Here is a 24,612-nt window from a genome sequence, read left to right on the forward strand (position 1 = left end):
GCAGCAAAGAAAGAGCTTCTGTCCATCGTCTCGATTGACAACTCTCGTCGTGGTTATTTGGCAGTGGTCTCGCGCGTCCACCTCGCCTACGCAGGAGCTAGCTGGAAGCTTCTGATAAGTCAGTGAGTCATTTTGTTTACCATTTGCTTTGAGTCATTTTCGGGGCTGTCTACTGCAAGTGCCTCCGTGTATATCTACCCAATCTCCCAGACCACGTACCCTGGGGGTCATGAGGACCAAACCTTCCACAACTATATCAATTGCGTGTTGTTTCTACAGTTAGTGCTGGGACCCTAACTAAATTCTCACTTTTTCCAGCCCAGGAAGCCCCCTTCCAATGGCTATTCCCGCGCAATCGGCGGCCACCACCATGGCTACCTTCACCCGCATGGTGAAGGGCCAGGTGCGCCATTACTCCGCACCCCTGGACATGGCCATCCCCGCCTCCAAGCAGAAGTACATCCCTTCGTCCGGGTCCTACCCCAAGGGATTCTCCGTATCGGGGACTCACGTCGGCGTCAAGGCCTCCAACACCAAGTTCCCGGACCTGGCCCTCATCTCCTCCGAGACCCCCTGTACCGCGGCCGCGGTCTTCACCACCAACAAGTTCCAGGCCGCCCCCGTGCAGGTCAGTCGCAATATCCTGCAGACCCGGCAAGGCCAGGGTATCCGGTCGGTGGTGATCAACTCTGGGTGCGCCAACGCGGTGACCGGCAAGGGCGGACTGGAGGATGCGACCAACATGGGCGCCAAGGTGGATGAATGCCACGGCCTCAGCGGGGAGGAACCCAGCACCCTGGTGATGAGCACCGGAGTGATCGGACAGCGGTGCGTATCTCCCTCCTCCCAATCCCTTCGTCCCTCACCCTGAAAACTAAACCTAAATAACCCTCTGGTCTCCCCCAAAAACAGGCTCCCGATCTCCAAGATCCTCTCCAAGATCCCCACCGCGCACTCGACCCTGTCCTCGACGCACGACAGCTGGCTCAGCACGGCGCGCGCGATCTGCACGACCGACACCTTCCCGAAGCTCCTCTCCACAACCTTCACGCTGCCCAGCTCTCCGGGCCGCACCTACAGCCTGGCCGGGATGACCAAGGGCGCCGGGATGATCCACCCGAACATGGCGACCCTGCTGGGCGTGCTGTGCACCGACGCGCCCATCACCGCGGACGCGCTCTCGGCGCTCCTGAAACACGCCGTGTCGCGGTCCTTCAACGCCATCTCCGTGGACGGCGACACGAGCACGAACGACACGATCGCGATCCTGGCCAACGGCGCCGCCGGCGGCGCCCCCGTGACGAACAGTCAGAACTCGGACGACTACCGCGCGATGCAGACGGTGCTCACGCGATTCACGCAGTCGCTGTCGCAGCTGGTCGTGCGGGACGGCGAGGGCGCCACCAAGTTCGTGACGGTGCGCGTGCAGAACTCGCCGGACTACGACTCGGCCAAGCTGATCGCCAGCACCATCGCGCGCTCCCCGCTCGTCAAGACCGCCCTGTACGGCCGCGACGCCAACTGGGGCCGCATCCTCTGCGCCGTCGGCTACACCCAGAACGTGAAGGACGGCGTCGTCGTGCCCGACCGCACCAGCGTCAGCTTCCGGCCCGTCGACGGCAGCCCCGAGCTCAAGCTGCTGGTCAACGGCGAGCCCGAGCAGGTCGACGAGGCCCGCGCCGCCGTCATCCTCCAGGAGGAGGACCTCGAGATCGTCGTCGATCTCGGCGGCGGCGCGCTCGGCCCCCAGGGCGCCGGCGGCGAGGAGGCCGTCTACTGGTTCTGTGATTTCAGCCACGAGTATGTCACCATCAACGGGGATTATCGGACTTGATTCCACAAATTCCTTTTCCGGTGTTTATCACGTCTGATATGGGTGGAACGAGGCGATGTGGGTTTCGCTGGAATCTTTTCTCAAAGAAAAAAAGCGCAATTAGACTGTTGGGGGATTAATTATTCTTTGGATGCGAGCCTTAATATGAGTCACGGTCATCTGTTCGCCTTTTCCATACACAACATCCTAGCCGAGTAGTCCATCATGACCCATGAACGATGCTGGACACTACGTTGTAATGCGAACTACTAATCCTACAAGCAGAACAAACTAATCAATCGGTTCCCACCCGAGTCACCCCAGATGCTCAATGCCCTTCCAATGCAATTTTCAGGTCTTTGATCGAATATGGTTACAGACCAGGTAGTGCTATGTACAGCTGTGGCTTTTCAACTTTTCCCGCAGGGAGCAAGGAAATATCTGCCCTCAAAAATAGGTGACTGGCCATACATTCATCAAGAATTCAAACCATCCAGATTGCACAGCCACAGCCGCGCACTACCTGGTGAAAATAAAAAGATATAAAAACATAAAACCCACAATCCCTCTTCTCATGGTTCATCAGAAAATGTCCCTAAGCCTCCCTGCTTAGTTACCGGGGACGAGGCCACGGAGGCCGGCGCCAATGTCGCCCTCACGGGCGGCAATCTCAAAGTATCCGTAGATGATGCTAAAGTTGGGTTAGCGATGTTTCAAACAATGCAAACAGACTGTAAACTTACGTCACGGCGAGAAGGATACCAGTACCACTGCCAAGAGCACCGAGAAGGTCAGAGGCAACGGAGAGGGCACCAATACAGGCACCACCGAAAGCAGCAGCGGTAGGGATGACACGCTTGAGCTCCTTGTACATGCTCTGCTCACGGTGGCCGGCCATCACGAGACCCTGGTCCTTGAGCTGCTTGGCAACATCACGAGGAGCAGAGCCAGAAACCTCGATCCAGGTCTTGGAGAAGAGAGCACAGGCAACGAGCATGAAGGTGATGTAGACAGCAGTGTGGATGGGGTCCAGAAGAGCGTCCTTGAAGTTCAAGGGAGGCGACATGTAGTAGGCGATACCGGAGGAGGCGTGGAGCTGAGCAGTTCCGTCACGGGGCTCCCAGACACCGAGAAGTCTCACGAGGAGGTTGTCAGAGAAGCGGGAGTACAGCATCTGGCTGATCAGGAAGATGTTGGAGCACAGAGCGGACTGCAGCATGATGGGCATGTTGGAGGTGTAGAAGAGACGGACGGGGTAGGATCCACGCATTCCACGCTGGCGGGAGGACTTGACGGGGATCTCAACACGGAAGCCCTGGAGGTAGATGACGGCGGCGAAGACCAGGAGAGTGGCCAGCAGGTTCATGACGTTGGGGAGGTTCTGGCGGTAGAAAGCCTCGCGCAGAGCACGCTGCTTGTCGGACCAGGTCAACAAAAGGTGGAAGAGAGCGATGATAGCACCCTCGAATTCGGGGCCACGGCCAGTGTTGATGGTCGTGGGGGAGAACGCCTTCCAAACGATGGACTCGCAGATGTTGGTGGCAATGAACAGAGAGATACCGCTTCCAAGACCGTATCCCTTCTGCAGAAGCTCATCCAGAAGAATAACAACCAGACCAGCAACGACAAGCTGAACGATCAGGAGAACGCAGATACCAGCACCAAGGTCGCTGGGCTGGCCGTAGAGACCAGTGAGAACGTACACGCAGGCCTGGCCGAAGGACAGAATGATAGCGAAGAGCTTCTGGGCAGTCTGGTAGAGCTCGCGGTCGGTCTTGAGGTCAAGGTTGACATCGATGAGGTGGGTACCAGCGAGGAGCTGTGAATCCACGTTGTAAGTATGCGATTTTCGATCAATGATGCGGTCTGAATCAGCTTACCTGGAAGACCATGCCGGAGGAGATGATAGGGGTGATACCCAACTCCATCAAAGTACCACGGTTACTGGCCAACATCATACGAAGCCAGTAGAGAGGATCGGAAGTGTCAGAGGAGACAATACCATACAACGGCATTTGACTCATGACAAGGAAGATGAGCAGGGTGAGCTGCGGGCGATCTATTAGCTCGGACCATCTCGTCGATATTTTACAATGTGTCACATACACCGGTCCACATCAACTTCTGGTTGAAGGGCACCTTGGTCTCGGGGGCTGCCACCTCCGGAAGGAGGGGCGTGAAGGGCTTGATCAGATCGAGAAACCGAACTAGTATTAGATGTCAGCAATTGTTGAGCCATTGAGGAAGTTGGTGGATCGCTGTCGCGAAGATGAATGCGATCGCGTGCAGAACTCACGTCCACTCATTGTGACTGTCTTTTTCCCAAGATTACTGGGCTAAGACGGTACAAGAGAAAAGGAAAAAAAGAAAGAAGAAGCTGGAGGCGAGTACCAGCTAAAGGAATGGAGGGGAAGAAATACAAAAGAAGAAGGGAAGATGAGAAGACAGGATGGAGGAGAGGGAAAGGGAAAGGAGAGAGGGAGAGGAAGCAATGATGAGGTTCGGGGAGCGGAGGAGGAGATGAGAGGGAAGCGGGAGTCGCCTCGCTGGCCACTTTCACTCTCCAGCCACGCTAACCCGTTGAGGCCACTTGGTCGCTTCCACCACCGACCACAGCCGTTTTACCCCATCCAGGGTCCTTCCACTACATTCACAAGAAGTCATGCATCTCCTCCAAATACTAAGGATATTCTTCATCCACAGAATTCTGCAAGTTGCTATTCGCTTGCTGAATTTGTATCCAATGGACTGTCATTCATTTGACATATATGAAATTCGTAATCTATCTTTCAGCACAGGGTATTGTGTAGACCTTCCAGGTGCAGTTGCAAGGTATAATAGTACATATAGTAGCCTCAATCCTCCCACATATCAAGAAACGAGCCAGCAGCTTCGTTTGCTTTTGTACACTCACACAACTTGTACTTATGCAGCTTCCTTGTTCTGTTCACTGATGATACTCGGGGCTCACATAAGTCCTCCCCAAAGAGCCATAACCAAGCTGACGGTCAGGGACCAACCAAGCATAAACAGTCATCGATCACATTCTCCAATTCTCCCAGCCTTTCCTTGAGGCCTCTATTCTCCTCCTTGAGGATGCCCAGGACACTCCAAGCTTCAGAGGAAGGGACACCATGGCAAATGTTGCACTTGGAGGAGTTGTTCCAGGAGCTTGTGATGCCCTTAGGCGTGAGGCCCTTGATGACCCGATCGTACGTCGATTGGCGCGCTGGTGGGGTCGGAGCAGGTTTCAGCTCTTTCTTCGGACTCGATTTCACAGGTACTGATGTGGGGGTCGACAAGGTGACCTGGGAGATGTTTGGGGATGGCGCAACGGTTGAAGCGGGTGACTCGAGCACCTCGCGCCGGGAGAAGACACTCTCCGCAAGACTCTCGTCTCCAGAGTCAAACCCGGAGTCGCTTGTAAAGGTACCATTGCTGGCCCGTTTCAAGCTACGCTTGGGGGTCTGAAGCTCCGCGGCAAGGTCGGATGTGCTGTCATCGTCATCACTTGATCTGATGAGCATAACACTGCGGCGACGCGCATCTTCCTCCTTGCGACGCAACTGCCTTTCCTGCTCTAGTTCTTCGGCCATGGCCTTCATGGCTTTCTCCTGCTCAATGACCTTTTCGGCCATGCCGTCCAGTTGTATTTTCAGGTTACCTATGCGTGTTCGTGTTATCTCGAGTTCCTCTTGCTTTTCGCTCTTGTCGGCCAAAACTTCGTGCAAAGCAAAAGTCCGTTGCTTGTAAGCAGCTTGTAGTCGTCTGAGAATGGTATCTGCATTGCTCCGTAATGCGTCGAAAGCGTCCCGGCCTTCTAAATCACTGAACCCGGGAGGGAACAAAGCAGCATTAATGTCGAGATTCAGAAGCTCGTCGTGCGCAGGCTCAGGGAGCTCAAGCCTGGCTTCCCCTTGGCGTTTCAACCCGAAGAATGAGAACGGACTCGACGAAGTGACCTGCTTTAAGGGCGAAGGTGCCGTCATCCGCTTCTGTGCCCGGCTAGTGAGGCCAGTCGGAGCTGTGGGCAACACGTACGGCTCACGAGCACCTCGTCGCTCCATAGCGTCCTCCTCGTCGTCCAGTTCGTCGGCCTGATATCCCACTCCCAGATTCACAGGCTGCGATTTGCCTTGGAACCAGCCAGATAGACGTTTCGCACCTTCCTCAAGCCTGCGGCGTGCAGTGTTCTCAGTCGAAGGGTTGGGACGAGGTTTCGCGCTGTCGAGGTCTTCGAATGTTTTGGACTGGTCGGAGAAAAGCTTTCGGGAGGGAAGAGGGGCGTGCCGCTGTATAATCTCGGTGTTTGACCGGCGGTGGAGGGACGCGTGCGAAGGATATTGTTTCGGCGGTAGTGGGGATACGGTATCCGAGCTCTGTGCTAATAAGGTTGCAGGGATGTTCAGGTGGGACGGTCGAACAGCAGCATCGTCAGGCGGGCAGCTTCCATCCTCAGTCCCGATCGGGGCCATTGCGGGCGACGAGGGTTTCAGGCTGTCAACAGCAGGCGTGGCTGTAGATGACGGGTGTTCGACGTCTTGTAGCATGACTGATAAGTCGAAACCTGACTGGGTGGTGGGAAGGGATGGGGACCTGGAATGAAGAAGGGATGTAATCTGTCGCACGACTTGGACACGGACTGGAATGCCACGTCGATATGTTGTCCGCTCCAATGTACGGTCACGTATGCCGCACTCGATAGTCAGCTAAGAAGCAAAAGGGGCAATGAAACGAGTAGCTCCCGAAGCTCTCTCTTTTTTTTCCGTTGCAGTCTCCTTTCAGCTTGATGCGGGTGACAGCGAACGCAGGATGGCCAATTGACAGCGGGTAGCAGCAGCAATAAATCAAGCCTCGATGAAGTTCCGTACGGCGAATTCAGTGACTCTTGGGGAAGGGGGCGATCTAGGGAGATGTTTATTCAGGATGATGGAATCGGCCGCCGAGCGATAGCGATAGTGGGCGAGCCCGCACGTGCCCCTGTCAGCGACCAGTGTTAGGGATCCTGCACGTTATACAATAGTCGATGGATCAATATCATTAAACTTGTGGACTAGAATGCATTAGGCTGTAGTCCGAATAATCGAGAGGTGCGCAGTATCAGATGAGGCCCCGAAAACGGCTGTTTACATCCAGACGGCGCACAATCTCGCGAGGTTGGGTGTATATTCTTAGCAATGCTCAACCTGGCCAGCCAACCAGAAAAATTACGGTGGCTGGATTGGGAACTGCTTATGAGGATTTTCCCACTATCACCATGAGGCAATGGCGATTAGCTAGCAAGTCATAAGAGCAAAATGAGTCGATCCAGCAGTGACAGGCTGTGTTGGGCCGTTGTCGTTGTTGTCAGGGCAGTTCCATTGGCCCGTGGAAGAAGAGTATTGATCGGGCAAGATACATATCCACAGTCCGCAGAGTCCACATTACACTGCTCACTTCTGACGACGTCATTTGCGGTCGTGACCAAAATACAATGGTTTCTGTGACGACTGAGTGGGCTGGTAACTCATTGACGCCACCATCAACGCAGCAACGAAAGCACTCAATCTCTTTCCCCCTTTTCCATCTCTTGACCTCCGAGGCCAGATGTGAAGGTCTGGATTCTTGGGGTCCCCGTTTCATGCGGATTTTGGTCTGAAAGGGCCCCGCGGCCCCTGAGGAGAGATTAAAGCAATCTCGGGGTAGGGGGGATTGCCTGCGCGACATACAGGAAAGGAGGCGATCCATGCGCAAATGGTCGCATCGGCTGTCGGTTGTCAGGAGTACCTCTGTGTACCTGCACTGTGTAGGAACAACATGACTGGCCCATCGTCGGAGAATATAGGTAGATCATGAATCGTACCTTGGACGATGGCTTTGCGGTAAAAGATGCGAACCATGGGAGAGTTGAGGAGGAATCCGTCCTCCCGTCGTGGGTGATTTAGATAGACTTCTGCCTAAGGCGAGGAGGGTCACATGTTCTTGCTTCTTCTACAAACTAATTCAGCTTCTGCCAATTTTCTAATAACAAAGCATTACTCAATCCGATATTAAAGGCAGACTTGCTACCACTATGTCTGGACATTTAACTTACTTTCGTGGTCCCATCGCACACAACGGCGTCAATCACTCGATTCAATGGAACCAAACAGCAATTACATACTAGTCTCAAACTCCAGCTTCATCTCTCATCTGAGGACTGTTGATAAAATCACACCGATCAAACAACTTTTCCCACGCTAATGCTTGCTGTGCTGCTGTCATCACACCGACGTCCCCGTCTCTATCTATTGCCACCTCCGACAACCCCAGAGGACCCCCGATGACCTGAATCGACAGCCTACTAGCACTCTCGCTTGATCGCTGCCCATCGCGCATAGTAGGATATGCAGATGACCATTTCTGCATACCAGCACCCTCTCCTCCGGGGCGACCTTCATGCACAAACCCGACAATCGCCTTACTAGCCGTCTCACTGAGCGCCAATTGATCCAACGAGTTATCTGCACCCCCTTCTAAGTGTAGGTTATTGAACACATATGGGATGTCACTGAGATGTGCCACTCTCCACATAGGTACTCCCATCGCTTCAAAGACAGGTGTGAATCTTGTGGCATTGTGCTCGTACAACCAGATCCGCGATGCGTTCAAGCCTCCAGTCTGGGCATACTGCCATGAAAAATCCAATACGGGGCAGGTAAACCAGATATCTCGACTCATCTGCGCCGCACGGTAATATTGCGGCGAGATTCCGCCATCATAGTCCTGGCGGACCATGTGGTTGAAATCTTCCACTGGGTACAATTGCAAGAGTTTCTCTTTCGTTGATCGAGAGGCCGTGTAGCCAAAGCCCGAAGCTACCAAGGACGTCTTCGTCTGTGGATGTCTGCGGAAATGCATACCAAGCCCCATCATTGGTCACCCACGATGCTACTGTGGGAATATTCTTGACGAATTTACCGGTACGCATCAGTTGAGACGGCCTGCCGTTAAGATAGTCATTGTCGATAGTCGGGTAGAAGTATCCTTCACCGAATGGGGGACGGGCTTTTCGGGCCTCATTGACAGTTACATTGATCAATAAGTCAGCTGGGACCGCCCGCAGGCATTCCAAGGTCTCCATGGATTGGCCATCATCGTTTTCGGCGCACCCTACTTGCCTGGCTATGGCGACAGTGTTGTTCGCAACGAAGACCGGGTCGCTGTTGAAGTTGACACCGGGTGTACCGGACATCATCCTGTGTTGTGATAGTCAGTATGGGTACCTAGTGCTGTCTATAAATGGCTAACATTGCTTGCTGGAAAGGGACGTTTCGGGAGCCGTTGAATGATGTCAGATGCAGGCCGATGTCGCTGGCTCCCACGCTCTGGCCGATGGCAGTCACTGAATGAAGTGGTCAATCATCGTGCGTCTGAGTCAAGGCCGTGGAAGTGATACCTCTATCTGGGTCACCCCCGAATACTTCAATGTTATCCTGGACCCCTGGGACATATCAGTCCCCGAAAGTCGTTTGGGATACTTTGACGAAGGCATGAAAAATACACTGCAAAGCAGCTCGCTGATCGCGCAATCCTGCATTTGTCTGCTTGGTCTCAATCATTGCCTTGCTCGTGGCGAAGCCAAATACTAGGCGACTCAGTATTCGCAAGATCGCAGAAAGTCGAGCGGCTCTTACTTCCTAGTCGATAGTTGATACCAACATAGATTAATGGTTTCCCTGCCGCAGCAGCCGCCCTCACCAAGCCGTCCGGCGTGTACAATATATCGGAGGCTGAACCCAGTGCATGGCCTCCTATTGCGAAATACAAGTCGTAAGAAAAAATCTTTTTTGCTCCATTGACAGAGAGGGCTGGACAAACCTCCATGTATCCAGACCGCAACTGGTAGCTTCGCATCCCTCTGCACCCCTGAAGGTCGAGCAATTCGCAGGCTCAGACAGTTCTCACTTATATTGTTCACTTGGCTGGTGAAGGGCAGTATGTCTCCCACGCCTTGAGGACACCAGGCACCGGGCTTGCTAGCATCAATGATGGATCCTTTGGGCGGGCTTACTGGGACTGGGGTTGCAAATCGTCGTCGACCGGTTGGCTCTTCTGCATAGAACACATTCTGGAAGTGCTCGACTCCAGGAGTACGACTTCCAATAAATCTGATGTTGCGAGTAAAGTCTGTGACCGTTGGTGGAAAGATGGATGCACTAAGAATGGGAATGTTCGCTCTCTCCAAAAGGTGATGATGGATCTGCGAGTAATATGCTATGATGAGACTGACCGCCACAGCAACAACGCCAAAGAGGAGATTGATCCTGAAATTGGTCATAGCTCGAGATGTTAAGTATGGTTGTTGAGAAGACTACTATCAGCAGATGCTTACAGGCCATAGCTCACAGAGCAGCGTGAGAATTGAGGATCAGACGTGTCGAGTGTGTTAGTTCAATTAGTGCTGACTGTTAACCGGGATGTCCGGTTCGCATTTCTTTCTGTGTTCTGCATTCCGACGGCAGAAGCGATATTTCCCAACCCACGAAGTTGAATCTCATCTCTGGTTCTTCAATTCTTTGCAAAGCACCTCCCATATGAAATGGTAATCTGCCATGTGCCGTTGGCTCCACAATCGGCCCCGCCGAAGATGACGACGATCCCTTCTTCACCTCCATTATTGCAACTGATAATTATCTCAACAGCCGAGGTTTTCCCCCGATATTCTGCGAGTCATGTATCAACTTCGGCCGATGCCATATCAACGGCTCAATGCTGCCAAACCCCCGTTGAGGCGCCGGGTCCAATAGCTCACGCTAAGTTTAGCCCATCGTCGCCATGTGGGAATATTATCAGCGGCCGCGGCAGCAGAATCTGTCGATCTTGCGAAAGCTGTCACCGGATTCGTCTACGATCTAGGCGAAGCGCGTGAAAACCCAATCTGAAACAACGACAGCGATTATCCTACGGGGCTAAGTTCTGGTTATGGACTCGACATGGTATTCACCAAGAACCCTTGAAAGGGTGACCAGCGACAGGAGGCGTTATGGGAAGGGGGTCCTGTCTATATAGTTCCACCTTCATCGCCGGCTGAATATGATCCCACCCATGTCCACGTGAAGAAAGCATGTTGACATTCCTACTCTTTGCCCTCCCGGCCGCCGCGCAGCTGTCTGGCGCCGTCGGCCCCACGACTTCTTATGCCTCCAAGGCGGCTAACAAGGTCTGCAACATCGTCGACTACGGTGGCTTTCCCGGAAATGGCACAGATATCGGCCCCGCCTTGTCATCTGCTTGGAGCGACTGTGCCAAAGGCGGACTGGTGTATATCCCACCGGGTAACTTCTCCATGGCGACGTTTCCAGCGCTGAAGGATGGTGTCTCGTCGGCCGTACAACTAGACGGGGTGGTTCATCGCACTGGGGCCGAGGGCAGTACGATGTTTTCCTTCCGCAACTGCAAGGACTTCGAATTCTTCTCGGGTAACTCCCGCGGTGCTATACAAGGCTATGGCAACGAGTACTTGTCGCAGGGCGAGTACGGCCCACGTCTCATGCGCTTCCAGGAGATGAACAACTTCTCCGTGCATGGTCTCGCACTAGTCGACTCGCCTGCGTACTACCTCACCCTAGACACGGTCAGCAATGGCGAAATCTACAACATCATCATGCGCGGGCCTACTGTTCTTGGGGGTACTGATGCGATTGACGTCTGGGGAGAAAACGTGTGGATTCACGACGTCGAGGCAACCAACGGCGATGAGTGCGTGACGGTCAAGAACCCTTCATCCAACCTCTTGGTTGAGAGCGTTTACTGCAACCTCAGCGGTGGAATGGCGATTGGCTCCCTCTCCACGGGGACTGATATCCATGACATCCACTACCGACACATCTATGCGAACGATGCGGACCCATGCTTCATCAAGTACAATGGGGGCAATGGCACGGTCAGAAACATCGTCTGGGACACGGTCACAGTCCGTGGGGGCGCTTATCCGCTGTCGATCGATTCCAGTTGGGGATCAGCACACGACGGAGATGGAGTGGAGATTACCAATCTCACCTTCAAGGTAAAGTGAAATTTCTGGGGATCGCGAGCCCAAACGCTAATTCTTCACAGAACTGGCATGGATACAATTCGGACAATGCACGTCCGGCCATTCGATTGCAGTGCGGATCCGAGGTACCATGCACCGATATCAGTCTTGAAAATGTGATCATGTTCAGCGAGGATGACTACGTCGTCTACGCTTGTGAGAATGCCTATGGAAAGGGTGCATGCTTGGAAACGGCCTCGACCGCTGCCGCGACCGGTTATACCGCACATCAGACGATGACATCTATTGGGTAAGCTTTCTCTCTGCAACAAGTTAAGTCAACACACTAACCCCTTGTCACCAGGGTGTATACCACTACCTGGATGATCGATGATATTACCACGGCGATGCTGGCCAATACGTCCTATACCATCCCTCCTGTGCCAACAAGCTTCTATCCGGGCCAGTCTCCATACTCCGCTCTTCTGCACCTGAGCGGACCTGGTGGTCTGGGTGCAGCAAGCTCTTCAGTATACGCATCCAGTACAGCTGTGGCAGGATCGTCAGCACTTCCATCCAGCACAGGTGTGGCTGCCAGCCAGCAAAGCTCAAGCTCGGCTGCCCCTAGCCAGACTGCTGGCGTTCCTGGTCAAGAAGGACAGACTTCTTGCTCATCGGATTACAAGGAACCTGAACACGGTTCAAAGCCCCATGACCACAAGGCGTTCCATCTGCATAAGGGGGGTCACCAACATAAAGGGGGTCATCACTAGAGCCCTCACGTGTAGGTGCATGCGGGCAGTGAAAGGTTTGCTACTTTCTGGTGTATAATATCTGGCTTGGAGTATGTCCTCGCTTGCTTGTTGGACAAGAATAATAATAGTGTCTAATTTTCATCATGCGGTATTGGCTCAGAGTCGACGCTAATTCTATAAAGTACTGGGTAGTACACATATGCAGTAATACGCTGATGGTCGCCGAAGTCACCAATATCAGGAACTTGTGCGAGGAACGTATATAACTCCTTCTGCACTCGTCTCTTGAAATACCCGGCGTGTTTCCTGGGCGGCCGATTCGATTCGCCGGGTCTGCATTCAATTATCTGAGACGTTTGCGATAATTCGTCATTGCTGTCTTCTTCGAAGGAGGCTGGCCGGGTACAAGAACGTTGCTATCTAGCGCACTGCCACGCTTCGTATGTCTTTTGTCTTTGCCCTCACAAAAGATAATGTGGTACAAGCTGCCTCTGAAGGCCTATATACAAAACTCTCCATCCTTTCTTCCTATCAGTTGACATCCCACAGCTCATTTCTGTCCTACACTAATCTGAGATCTGAGTCTGCGAAAGCAAGGTGTGTTCTACCCTGTGCAAGGTACCCAGCACCTATGTTTGAGCCCTTACATAGTGTTGCTAGATGTGTGAATGGCATGAGATCTTATTCCACCACGGCTGTCTTAACACTCGTGATCTTATCGAAAAGTATACGCCGGATGCGACTTGCACTCGAAATACTACAAATCCTCAGCGAAGGATACATATGTAAGCAAGGGCCAATCAAATCAGGTGACTCAATACAAGGCAGATTTAAGTGTAACCCTCCAAAATCAATCCTTTGCAACCATCAATGCACTTCTCGTCTCTTTCCAAAGAAATCTTTCATCATGGACGAGGTCAACCAACACGTGTTCAGAGCTATTCAGAGCCTGAGAACAATCCGGATCGTTGTTGACGTGCCTATCGAACTCTTAGCGCCTGGCAACTACCTGGCTTCAGCCTTCGATTCTATTAAGCTTTTCACGACAAGCTGGAAAGGACATTACGCGGTCCGGGAAATTGTTGTTGACATTTATCCACGGCATGCATACATTGTCATCGACACCAACAATCACCGTTATGACTTCGAGGTCGCTCACTTGCAGCACTTCACTATTCCCGTTCACATTCTTCGCTTGTCAAGGAAAAGCAAGAATTGGTCTTTCTTTAGACGAGAATTAGAGGATCGACGAGTCGCGAAGGACATTGCAGAGCTACACAGGCGCAATGGCTAGAAGCAGCCCCCTTTCTTTGCGGATCATATTAGAGGGTCTGTGTACCTCTCTCCCCGTACAACCTGAAGGCACAATGAGCCAGATGTGATTTGTTATGCATGCAGCGTCGCGTGTTTGCGGAAGAGGATCGCTTGCCTTGTTTTGTTGTTTTTCGATCATGCGCCTCCGCTAATATGATGTTCAATTTGCTGTCTCAAAGCATGTACAAGGGTGGCCTTGAAGCGCTGGATCCGCCGGGCTAGATCATTCGGACTGTACAAGAGCGTCTGGACTCTGGCCAGAACTATCTCCGCGCAATTCAGGCCCCCCCCCCCCCCAAAAATATGCTCAGTCAAGCTCTGGAGATCCCTTGAGAAACCAATCATCTCAAACCTCTGTCACTCGGCATACTGGCAACAGCTTGATCTTACGTTCACCGGGCGGTGATTACCTCTCCGCATACAAAATCGGCCATATACGAGAGTCTACATCAGCATGCCAGTCGCCGAATCCACCCTTTGAGCGCGCCGTTGATCTCTGCCTTAACCTGAGACCTCCAGGACCAGCTTTCTCCGGATCTGGTCACATCCCTTGGCCACTGAAATCCATTCGTCAGCGGAGTCCCATTTTCTACCGTACAACATGGCTGTCAACCCAGTTCGCCCTATGCCAAGTCTTCAAAGGCCAGGCCACCGCGGCATCGACCGAGTTCCGTACAGCTCGACATCGGCGCGGGAATCCGCTGGAGCATCACTTATTTTGGGTGCAACTACTCCATCATCTTGGAGCTGATCCTGCACTGTATTCCATGGCATTTAGAGTCCCAAGGGGCGCGTTTTCCACCTCCATGGCAAGAACAAAGGCTTGGTTCCAGAACACGAGCTGGGCATCCATGCAGCGGTGGTTCTTTACTACGTGGCACGGAGCGCTTAACCCACTCTATCTTCGAATCCAGCTGCTTTGATATAGCGAAGGAGGTGATCATTACAGGATGGAGCGTATCTCCCAGCAGGCAGAACATCGCTCGGCCGATCATCGGCCCTCGCCGCGATCCTCGGGTCAATGTGCTTAACCCGGGATGTCTTTACTACTATTCTTTTCCCTGTACATATACTAAGATCAACGAGTCGAATGGGTTTATTTCATCGCTGCTTTGGTGCAGGGGTCTCTTCCACCGATAGCTTCCATCCATTCGTAGTCCAGATGTCTGCTCTACACCACAAATGCCACCTGCTGCGATGCTTTGGGGATCCCTTTCGATTCCAAGCCTGGTCAGTGCGTAAAAGCCATACACAAGTACTATGTATCTAGAGGACCCTACTAGGACCCTACTAGGACCGACTGACTCCCTTCAAGCACTCGAGCAACAAGGCTGAAGTGATTCCACATGCTATCCCATCGATGAGGTCATTTCCTCACGTCCTTAGGTAAGCGAGCACAGCTAGGCGGTGAAAGACCAGCTATTCTGCCCGAGCAATCTCCCCGATACAACGGCTTCAACGGCGCAACATAGCACCGCGATAACAGCTTTCGACACGGCATACCATCGCTGGGCTACTCGGCCTGAATACCCGGTTACAAGTTTCTCTGTAATCTACCTCCTGTACATCTTCCTCTCGTCACAGTCGACCATGGCAACCCCAGCATCAAGCGGACTCAAGTTCCTGAGCAATGCGCTCGCGACTCCCGAACAACTGTCCAACTCGTCCTCCTCCATCGACGGGGTCGCGCCCGACCTCGAGGCCTCAATCCGCTTCGCCGGGGCCCTCCTCACGCAAGCAGCGGGGGTGTACCTCCGGCTATCGCAGGACGTCATCGCTCAGGCCATTGTGACATTCACGCGGTTTTGGATCGGATCCGAAGGAGGGAGTCTTCGGATATACAACGTGAAGGTTGGCCTTACCCTGTCCCTTTACTCCGCTGGAGCTTTAGCTCGTATCGACCGGGCCCTACAAAATACAAGAACTAGAGTGGGACGCAAACTAACGGACTGAATCAACTACGCAGGACGTCTCCGCCGCCGCCCTCTACCTCACAGCCAAACTCAGCTTCCAGCCGACCTCCCCGCGCTCGATCCTCAACGTCTACGGCTTCCTCGTGTCCAAAGAAGCCTCTCCGCTGTGGTGCACGAACCCGAGCCCCGCCACCAAAGAACCCCCGAACCCGGAGACCTACGTACTCACGGAGGGACAATATCAGGCGCAGCGGTTGGGGCTGATGCGCACGGAGGCGCTCATCCTGCGGACGCTGGGGTTCAACACGCACGTTGCGCTGCCGCACACGGTCTCTCTGACGTATCTGCAGACGCTCGGTGTGACGGCGCCGGCGGTGGCCCGGCGGGTGTTCGCGCACCTGAACGCGGCGCTCATGTCGCCGCAGCTGCTGTACGTGACGCACCAGCCCAATGCGCTGGCAGTGGCGGCGATCTACCTGGCGGCGCGGGAGGAAGGCGTCAAGCTGGTGAATAGTGAGTGGTGGGAGGTGTTCGATGTGGACCGCGAGGAGCTGGGCTTCCTGGTGGTGGCGATGCGGAGTATGGAGGGGTTTGCGACGGCGGAGTTGGAGAAGTGGAAGGGGAGGGCGGTGCCGATGACGGTCGAGGAGGTCGAGGCAGAGATCGAGCGGAGGCGGGCGGAGGGGGAGTGAATTGAGGGGGTGAGCAGCGTGGTTTGAAGCTAGCAGTTTCTTCGAAGACTGAGAAAGATACAGCTTGCTACTGGCTGACTTGGGGACTCGAGCCGATTGCTGGAGATCGGCGGGTAGCGGTCCAGCGTCCAAGCTCCAGGTCCGGGTCCGGGTTGCAAAGAACAAGAGTCCCCCGAGGGTCCTCACCTGGCCGGCTGGCGGATGGGGAGAAGTCCTGCTATCCGGCTGGGACCTATTCGTGTCGCCGTAGCGGCGCTGCGAACCCGGGAGGTGGCGCTCTTGGGTCGGGGACGCACCAGCTTGAGAGGCAATCGGACCTAGGACAGTATTGTGTGAGTAGTGTATGACCAGAGCAAGTGAAATGAGGTATTCTTAGGCACCCAAATGATGAAATCTCGCACTCAAGTAAAGACTCACGTGCATAGTGTCGCAAGTAAAAAGTAACAGACCCGTAGTCATCAGCCACATGATAAGTAACGATAAGCCCCGCGTGCCGCAGGGCCGAGTCAGCAGCGGGCGGGATCAAACGTCACCCCCTCATTTCCCCCTACTTCCCTTTCACCGCCAACCTTTCTATCTACAACAACCACAACTTCAACCACAACTACAACTACCACCACCTAACTAAACTACTCTTACAGCAGTCTGAACAAACACAGCACCAAGCACGCCTCAACAAACCCAAACCCACACCCACACCCACACCCAAACCCCACAACCTAACACCAACGCAACCCAACCTCCAGATCCCACCCAGCAACCCCTCCATCCAGTTCATCACCCACCTCACTTCAACAAACACCAACCCCCCTTCTCCCCCGCCGAACTCTTCTCACCCAAACCTCAAAAAATGAACATCCTCCACTCAACCCTAAGCACCTGGCGCGACCGCCTAGCCCCAATCTCCCGCACCTCCACCTTCCGGACGACGGGCCAAATCACCCCCGAGGAGTTCGTGCTCGCCGGCGACTACCTGGTCTACAAGTTCCCGTCGTGGGCGTGGGCGGACGCCTCGTCGCCCGGAAAACGCGTCTCCTACCTACCGGCGGGCAAACAGTTCCTGGTGACGCGGGGCGTGCCGTGCCACCGGCGGTTGAACGATGATTTCGCGGGGGATGCGGGGCGGGAGGAGGAGATTGTTCGGGATATGCTGTTTGGGGACGGGGAGGATGCCGCAGGTGATGATGAGGAAGGGTGGTTGAGGACTGGTGGTGGTAGTGGTGGCGCTTCCTCCTCATCACCAGCTCAGGGCGGTAGCGCTGCCGGAGGAAGGATAGGGGATATTCGCACCGTCGACGAAGCGGGGAACGTCGCGGACCATGCCGATCAAGAGGAAGAGGAGGAAGACGAAGATGATATCCCCGACATGGAGGATGAGGATGACGATGAGGAGGCGATTATCCGGGAGCCCGTGGGGAAGAGCTCGGGGCTCTCGACGTAGGTTTCTCCCCATCCTATAACAAACCCCCCCCCCAATCTGGAGAAATCAGTGCTAATGACGACCCAAAAGACCCACAAGAACCTACAACCTCTACATCACCTACAGCAACTTCTACCGCACCCCGCGCCTCTACCTATCGGGCTACCTCTCGCCCTCGGAACCCCTCCCGCCCCCGCTCATGATGGAGGACATCGTCGGCGACTACAAGGACAAGACCGTCACGCTCGAAGATTTCCCCTGGTTTGACGGCAACGTCAAAATGGCCACCGTGCACCCCTGCCGCCACGCCTCGGTCATGAAGACCCTCCTCGACCGCGCGGACGCCGCGCTGAAGATTCGGCGCGAGAAGCTGCGCGCTGCCGCCCAGAAACAACAGCATGACACCAGGGTGGAAGGGCTCGTTGATCCCGTGCGCGGGCTTTCGGTCCACGATTCCTCCCCAAAGACGGAGAAACACGGCGATGAGTGGGAGGTGCTGCAGCATGATCATCACGACGACGAAGAAGAAGAAGAAGAAAATGAACAGTTTGCGATCCGCGTGGATCAGTATCTGGTGGTGTTTTTGAAGTTCATTGCCAGTGTGACGCCGGGGATTGAGCATGATTTCACGATGGGAGTTTGAGTTTCGTTTGTGGTTTTTGTTTTTCTTGGGTGTGTGTGTGTGCTGAGTTTACCTAGGTAGGTGTAGTAGGCATAGGAGTTGGGTTGCGGTTTAGGCGTTTGTTTTTCATTTCATGGTTACTTTGAGGCATGACTTTACTCATCTACTAACTAACCAAACTACCATTTGCGTCTAATCTTATCTTTTCTGTTGTTGGATTCTCTGGTCGCTGATGCTTGTCATCTGCACTCTCTCGAAGGGATTGTTTGTTTATTTGCCCTCGGCGAGATGTGACGGTCGTTCGTTGGCTCCCCTTCTCAAGCAATAAGAGATAAGTCACAGCCCGCCACCGGTTCAGCTTCCCCTCCACTCTTTCTTCCAGCTTCACTTTTGTCACAAACTGCAAAACTTCTACTAGCGAGCGAAACGAGGCATGAAGATTGCGACTGAAATCTGAAATCTGAAATCTGAAATCTGAATTGAAATTTCCCAATCTGGAATCCATAGTGATAATAGATAATTCCATTTCTAAACCCCAAATAGACTATCATTTTCAACAATGTAAAACCACAACAATAGATAAATAAGAGGTCATCATGATTAGAAAGGCCATATAAGAAAACTAAAAAAAAAACGTTATCAACCATTCAATCTCGACAAAAAAAAATTACACATCATGTTAGGAGTTGGACAGATGGACACGACAGTAAATACTCCGCTTTTGCTCCGTTGAGAAGCAAACAACACATGATCAGCCAGAAATTTGTATAGAGAAGGGAAGTTTGAAGCAAATGAAAAGGGAAAATGATCGCTGATTGATGAGAGGGGAGAAAGACGTGCTTGAAGCGCTGCGTGTAGTTGCCACTATTCCACTGAATCCATCTTCAAAAGGGATCTAGGCAGGACATTGACAAGTGTAGGCGGGGAGTGGCGGGGACACAGGCGCAGGGGCAGGGGCAGGCTTGTTTTCGTTCTCAGGGACTGTCTTGGGCTCTGTGGCGGGGGTTGATGCGGGGCTGCTGGGAGCGGCGGCGGGAGCGTCGGGGCCGGGCTGGGGTTGGGTCTCGGGGGCAGACTCAGGCTTAGCTTCGGGAGCGGGAGCAGACGCCGGGGTAGACGCGGGCTTTTCGGTCTCAGGGCTGGGTGCTGGGCCGGATTCAGCAGGAGACTCGGGGCTGGACTCAGGCGCGGACTCAGGAGCAGGGCTAGGAGCAGGGCTAGGAGCAGACTCAGGAGCAGGGCTAGGACCAGCTCCCTCCTCAGACTCGGGAGAAGGGCACTCCTCAGCAGGTTCCTCGGCACCAGGGCCCTCAACTTCGGGAGCAGGGGCAGGGCTAGCAGGGTTCTCAACAGGAGAGACATCAACCGGGGCGGCAGGGGCCGGGGCAGGGGCAGGAGCAGGGACCGGAGCGACAGGCTCAGAAGGACCCGCAGAAGGCTTTTCCTGGGGAGGAGTAGGAGCAGTGGTCGGGGTTTGAGGGGACGGAGGGGCAGGGACGGGTGCACTTCCGGGCCCTTCATGGGTAGGAGGAGCAACAGCAGAAGGGTTGGAATTGGGTGCCTCCGAGGTCTGAGGAGCAGGAGCGGGAGGGGCCGACTCATTGTGCGGTGGTGAAGGAGGTGGTGATGCCGGCTCAGTGGTCTCCGGATGCTGAGGCTTGGGCTCGGGCTTAGGCTCGGGCTTAGGCTCGGGCTTAGGCTCAGGCTTAGGCTCAGGCTTAGGTGTCTCCGAGCTCTCATGGCTCACATGGTAGAAGTTACCCATGTTGACATTGGGTCCATCAGGAATCCCGATATTCAAAGACTGGCCTGCATCGGTGCTGTCCGATTGATGCGGGCCACCGTTCTTACCATCACCGTTCTTGCCGCTGCCTTCGTGGTAGTGAGAGGAGGCGGCGTTGCCTCCAGTGTAGCTGGGACCGTCGGGGATTCCGATATTCCAGGCCTGGCCTGCAGCGGTGCTGCTGTCCGTTTCATGCGATCCGCTGTCCTTACCGCTGCCTTCGTGATAGCGAGAGGCGGCGGCGCTCGCCGTGTTGTAGTAGGGTCCATCGGGGATGGAGATATCGCTGCCGCTACCCGCAAAGCTCTCTGAGTCGAATTGCCTTTTGGCCAGGGTTGTGCTCTGTGATATGTTAGAATTGTCCCGGACGTTGAGCTCATCAGGCCGACTTACCTTGGAGGCAACAGGTGCCGACAGAGCGGAAGGAGTGACGAGAGCAAGGCACAAGAGTGCCGAAAGGCTCTTGGAGTTGTACATGGTAGTGATTATCTGTAAAAAAGACTTGAGAAAGAATGTGATTGCAGATTGAAAGAAAGTCAGCAAAGTGTCAGTGAGTGAGTGTATGGGAGAGAAAGAATGGATGCTGTGATGAAGACAGCCGATGATGAGTCTGAAGAAAGATCAGCCCAACCAGAATCCATCAGGTCTTTATATCCTGAAGCTGGGCCTTGGAAGGGAGTTACCCTGGGATAGCCCTTTCTAGGAGGTTGTTGTACCTTGTAGCCATTGCCAGGCAACCCATGGGTCCAAGCAAGGCCCACGAGACAGTGGCGTCAATTGATCCAAGATCTCGATCCAAATAGCTCTCATCTTATCAGCAGCAGCAGCCACACTCCGTCCGGATCGCCCTAGAACAATTTCAGTCGCAGTCCTTTCTTCACCAAAGGGGCTAAGGAGATAGGGTGGGGATACAGCTTGCTCCGGCCGGGGTCGATGCAAGGAGCCGCAGAGTCATCGCTGCTGCTCGGCCAACAAATTAATCAAACAACAAAAAAGTACTCCGTAGTGAGGCACCGATAGAATAAAATGAATTTAGTAGTTACACATGGTTGCCGATGCATATGCAAAATGAAAAGGTTCAGCATCTTTCAAGAGTCATCAGTCATGGTATCCAATTAAGAAGCCAAATTCACCCGTATGACACCACAGAGGGCGAATGGCTCCAAGCATATACTGGGACAAATTCATGCACCAGTAAGATAGCCTTATACTTTTCCGCAGTCCGAATTTCCAAAAGCCGTGCCAAAATTGGTGGTCTTCTTAAACCGCAATTCGGGTTCCTCGGTCTCACCCTGGCTGCGAGGCTCAGCCTCATCTTCATCATCTTCCCTCTCCTCCTGAGAGCTCCTGCGGTGGTGGCCAAGGACCTGCTTGACCTGGTCCAGAAGCCTCTGATCAAGCTCCTTCAGAAAGCTACTGTCGTGTTCCTCCTCGTTCAACAAGGAGAGCGGCCCCTTCAGAGCTGGGTCTTCCGGCAAGTCTGCAAAGTACGAATCGGACTGTTCTGCAGGTTGCCGAAGCACCGCCGGAGCAAGGGGGCTGGCCTCATCTTGGACCTCCTGAGGCGACGGTTGCTCCGTGTCAATATCGCGATCGATCTTGACCATGGGAGTATGGCCGGCGTTCCTGGTCAGGTTGAATTCCGGGGGACCTAGCTCGGATAATCGCAGCTTCAAACTGTTGCGATGCTCATTCGGGGGGCGGGTTGAGGAGGTCGGGGAGGTTTCGAGTGGCGACGGTGATGGTGGTGTGATCACGCGGGCGACCACTTCAGGGGGCAGGGCAGATGACTTGAGGGTAATCCCGTCTAGCTTGCTGTCCAGCTTCTCAATCGGTACAGGGACACTGGCGCCGGTAGAGGGGTCTACTGCATGCGATTTGGGAGAAAGAGCAGCGTCCAAAGATGGCGCAGAGACATATTTGGCTCCTTGCTCCGGGATCGACGATAGAGTGTGGATGTCCGTCGTCTCCGCGTCAGGAAATACCCTGGTGGGCCGGCTCCCAGGGCTAGATCCCTCCCACACCTGCGCACTTGCGTGAAATTGGTCGGCAAAACTTACTGAGTGGGAGCGACCGTACGGGGCATTGATGGCGGAGAAGGAATTCGACGCAAAAGCGCCGGGCGGCACGGTCGCCGATGCGGTGGATCCTCGCCCTTTTAGCAGGGCCTCTAGTTCCGATATCCTCGACTTCAACAACGCCCGCTCTTTTTCCCACAGTTGTCGTTCCTCATTGAACAACTTCTTTTCATTTTCGAAACTGATTCGTTGACGGTCTAGCAGTGATCGCGCTTGGTCGAGATAACTGGCGCTCAGGCTCGAGTAGGTGACGCCAGCGGCACCATGGGTGTTCAAGCCAGGGTGCGCATTTGGCACCGATTGCGTGCGACGGACGGGGGTAGGAGTAGGAGAGAAGCGCACTTCCTTGTAAACGCTCCCATGGCCATTGGGGGACTTGATTGCAGTTGCTGACTTCATTGTGTTGGTTGCAGGTAACTCAAAAAGATCGGGTTCCTGAGACACTCCAAAGGGAGGAAGGGGAGTACTGTGCTAGGTTCGTCGTGGTTCGATCGCGCCCTCATAAAGGGATGGGTGGAGAGGCGAGAGAGGAGGGGCAAAGTAGGGCGAACTAGAAACGAGGCAACAATTGGAATGAAGCGGACAATAAGGCCGTCAGTCAATCAGTAAATCAGTGCCTTAACTAGCTCGTATGGTGAAAAAGAAAAGAGTCCGTTGGCTGCACGAGGCGACAGCCAAACAGCTTGTGATAAATTGATAATGCACGGATGCAGCGACACCGCTTCGCGATGACAAGTAAGAGCCAGGGAACCACGACAACGGATCACTTTGGCAAAGTGGCGAATAAGAGCAATTCGGTGAGTGGGGGAGAGGGGGGGAGGGTGGGGGGTCAAAGCTAGTTGTCTGCAGCGGTCAATGGGATTCGGATTGAACCCCTGATTGATAATGTTTGGATGGTGCCTGAAACACAACTCGAAGCTGCGAGGCAAACTGTAGAGTTAGGTGGGCGAGGAGGAAGAGGAGGTGTTTCGAGTGGACGAAAACGGCGGTGGTAGATAGAGGCGACCACACGAGGACGGCCAAGTGGACGTTGCGCTTGACTCCAGTTATGCGATGGGGAAAAGTGGGGATGGATGGGTGATCAGAGCCTAAAAGTATTGCGGTTGAATGAGCGACATTGTCAGACTGAAAACCGACCAAATGAAAAGGACGAAGGGGAAGGGAGAAAAAGTGAGAGCGCAAGAGAGGAGGGGTGAGGGGGAGAGAATAGAAAAATAAAGAAAGATGAGAGAGCCTGAGGAGGAGGAGGAGGATGCGACCAAGAAGATCTTCCACCACCACTACCACCACGACTAAGCACTAAATGCGGGGGAAGAAACAACAAGAGTCAGGAAAAGCAAGAGAAGTCGGAATCGGTGGTTACTCTGCTTGTAGTACACACTGTACAGTACAACAACACGTACCAGATTTGTCTGGGGATAAAACTGACCAGGAACAGGCAGTGAAATAATGGCTTCCCAACAGCAGTTGTCTTGTCTACACCCACCGAAAACAAGAGCAACGAGAACAAGAAGAAGAGCCGGAAATAATCACTTATTAAGGTGAGAAGGGTGATTCTCAAAATGACATACACATACAATCCAGACAATAGAAGAAAACGACAACAGAAGACACAATGGGTCGATCACGAGGGGTCAATGACGTTATCCTCTGCTTTTTTTCCTTTCCCCCTCCAGGATTCACCGCAGTCATTCTCGACTGGGAAAGAGAAAAAAGAATTAATGATGAAAGAAAAAATAGTCTAGCTCATTCCTGACTCAAGGCCAAATGATTTCATGGTTTCATGATCCATTCATGTGGATTATCCTTCATCATCTGGCACGTCCACCCGATAACGTAGTACTCGATGCTACTCAGTATGTGTATGTGATCGTAGTGAGTTATAGTTAGATCGAACCCGCGCGGGGCGGCACAAAACAAATTGGGATTGCTCGCGGAATGGATAGTCACGGTTATTTGCACCTCGACTGGTGCACAGAATGATGACCATGAAATTGTTAAGGAAAAAAAAGAGCAAAATCTATACAATATACATATACAAATATGTGCAAAGATCGCGCCCCAAAAATGCCCCCAGAACTCCTTCAATGTCCATCCTTATGCTAACCCGAACTCCCTCCAGTGGCGCAACCAGCCAAAAACCATCGCAACAGAACTCCCGCCGCTGGCGACCGCGCGGACACTCATAATACTGTTTTATATTATGATTGGAGAATCACCAAGACTCA

The 24,612-nt window shown here is 53.6% G+C and overlaps 10 protein-coding genes across 10 annotated transcripts; 5 read left to right on the plus strand and 5 right to left on the minus strand.

The window, feature by feature from the left end:
* Positions 1–6: 6 nt before the first annotated feature.
* BO95DRAFT_409989 (bifunctional ornithine acetyltransferase/N-acetylglutamate synthase) lies at positions 7–1,834 on the plus strand (the record flags this gene model as incomplete). The annotated part of the gene is made up of 3 exons (XM_025584157.1): positions 7–122; positions 319–828; positions 913–1,834. The coding sequence occupies exons 2-3, from the start codon at positions 338–340 to the stop codon at positions 1,832–1,834; spliced, it is 1,413 nt and encodes a 470-aa protein (XP_025444162.1). The 5' UTR covers positions 7–122; positions 319–337.
* A 556-nt stretch (positions 1,835–2,390) lies between these two features.
* On the minus strand, positions 2,391–3,948 carry BO95DRAFT_82337 (translocon subunit SEC61). The gene is made up of 3 exons (XM_025592250.1): positions 3,694–3,948; positions 2,557–3,632; positions 2,391–2,504 (listed from the first exon to the last, which is right to left on the minus strand). Exons 1-3 carry the CDS (start codon positions 3,835–3,837, stop codon positions 2,423–2,425), a joined length of 1,302 nt encoding a protein of 433 aa, XP_025444163.1. The 5' UTR covers positions 3,838–3,948; the 3' UTR covers positions 2,391–2,422.
* A 621-nt stretch (positions 3,949–4,569) lies between these two features.
* On the minus strand, positions 4,570–6,761 carry BO95DRAFT_82394 (uncharacterized protein). The gene has a single exon (XM_025592252.1). It carries the CDS (start codon positions 6,361–6,363, stop codon positions 4,822–4,824), a length of 1,542 nt encoding a protein of 513 aa, XP_025444164.1. The 5' UTR covers positions 6,364–6,761; the 3' UTR covers positions 4,570–4,821.
* Positions 6,762–7,837: 1,076 nt separating this feature from the next.
* Positions 7,838–10,449, minus strand: BO95DRAFT_472310 (alpha/beta-hydrolase; the record flags this gene model as incomplete). Its single annotated transcript, XM_025589643.1, has 8 exons — positions 7,838–8,608; positions 8,661–9,030; positions 9,083–9,176; positions 9,231–9,275; positions 9,336–9,419; positions 9,469–9,585; positions 9,653–10,034; positions 10,318–10,449. The coding sequence occupies 8 exons, from the start codon at positions 10,447–10,449 to the stop codon at positions 7,961–7,963; spliced, it is 1,872 nt and encodes a 623-aa protein (XP_025444165.1). The 3' UTR covers positions 7,838–7,960.
* A 449-nt stretch (positions 10,450–10,898) lies between these two features.
* On the plus strand, positions 10,899–12,580 carry BO95DRAFT_430290 (pectin lyase-like protein; the record flags this gene model as incomplete). The annotated part of the gene is made up of 3 exons (XM_025584945.1): positions 10,899–11,840; positions 11,891–12,117; positions 12,172–12,580. 3 exons carry the CDS (start codon positions 10,899–10,901, stop codon positions 12,578–12,580), a joined length of 1,578 nt encoding a protein of 525 aa, XP_025444166.1.
* Positions 12,581–13,238: 658 nt separating this feature from the next.
* Positions 13,239–13,934, plus strand: BO95DRAFT_82440 (uncharacterized protein). Its single transcript, XM_025592253.1, has one exon. It carries the CDS (start codon positions 13,299–13,301, stop codon positions 13,854–13,856), a length of 558 nt encoding a protein of 185 aa, XP_025444167.1. The 5' UTR covers positions 13,239–13,298; the 3' UTR covers positions 13,857–13,934.
* A 1,407-nt stretch (positions 13,935–15,341) lies between these two features.
* On the plus strand, positions 15,342–16,481 carry BO95DRAFT_410003 (putative cyclin; the record flags this gene model as incomplete). The annotated part of the gene is made up of 2 exons (XM_025584158.1): positions 15,342–15,727; positions 15,843–16,481. The coding sequence occupies exons 1-2, from the start codon at positions 15,467–15,469 to the stop codon at positions 16,479–16,481; spliced, it is 900 nt and encodes a 299-aa protein (XP_025444168.1). The 5' UTR covers positions 15,342–15,466.
* Positions 16,482–17,001: 520 nt separating this feature from the next.
* BO95DRAFT_410006 (ATG3/ATG10 family protein) lies at positions 17,002–19,000 on the plus strand. The gene is made up of 2 exons (XM_025584159.1): positions 17,002–17,918; positions 17,992–19,000. Exons 1-2 carry the CDS (start codon positions 17,332–17,334, stop codon positions 18,542–18,544), a joined length of 1,140 nt encoding a protein of 379 aa, XP_025444169.1. The 5' UTR covers positions 17,002–17,331; the 3' UTR covers positions 18,545–19,000.
* A 233-nt stretch (positions 19,001–19,233) lies between these two features.
* On the minus strand, positions 19,234–21,147 carry BO95DRAFT_82526 (putative cell wall protein). Its single transcript, XM_025592254.1, has 2 exons — positions 20,700–21,147; positions 19,234–20,648 (listed from the first exon to the last, which is right to left on the minus strand). The coding sequence occupies exons 1-2, from the start codon at positions 20,781–20,783 to the stop codon at positions 19,419–19,421; spliced, it is 1,314 nt and encodes a 437-aa protein (XP_025444170.1). The 5' UTR covers positions 20,784–21,147; the 3' UTR covers positions 19,234–19,418.
* Positions 21,148–21,511: 364 nt separating this feature from the next.
* On the minus strand, positions 21,512–22,783 carry BO95DRAFT_358784 (uncharacterized protein; the record flags this gene model as incomplete). Its single annotated transcript, XM_025582419.1, has 1 exon — positions 21,512–22,783. One exon carries the CDS (start codon positions 22,781–22,783, stop codon positions 21,512–21,514), a length of 1,272 nt encoding a protein of 423 aa, XP_025444171.1.
* Between the last annotated feature and the right edge of the window lie 1,829 nt (positions 22,784–24,612).

Source organism: Aspergillus brunneoviolaceus (genome assembly GCF_003184695.1).
Source record: "Aspergillus brunneoviolaceus CBS 621.78 unplaced genomic scaffold BO95scaffold_20, whole genome shotgun sequence".
Classification (NCBI taxonomy): domain Eukaryota; kingdom Fungi; phylum Ascomycota; class Eurotiomycetes; order Eurotiales; family Aspergillaceae; genus Aspergillus; species Aspergillus brunneoviolaceus.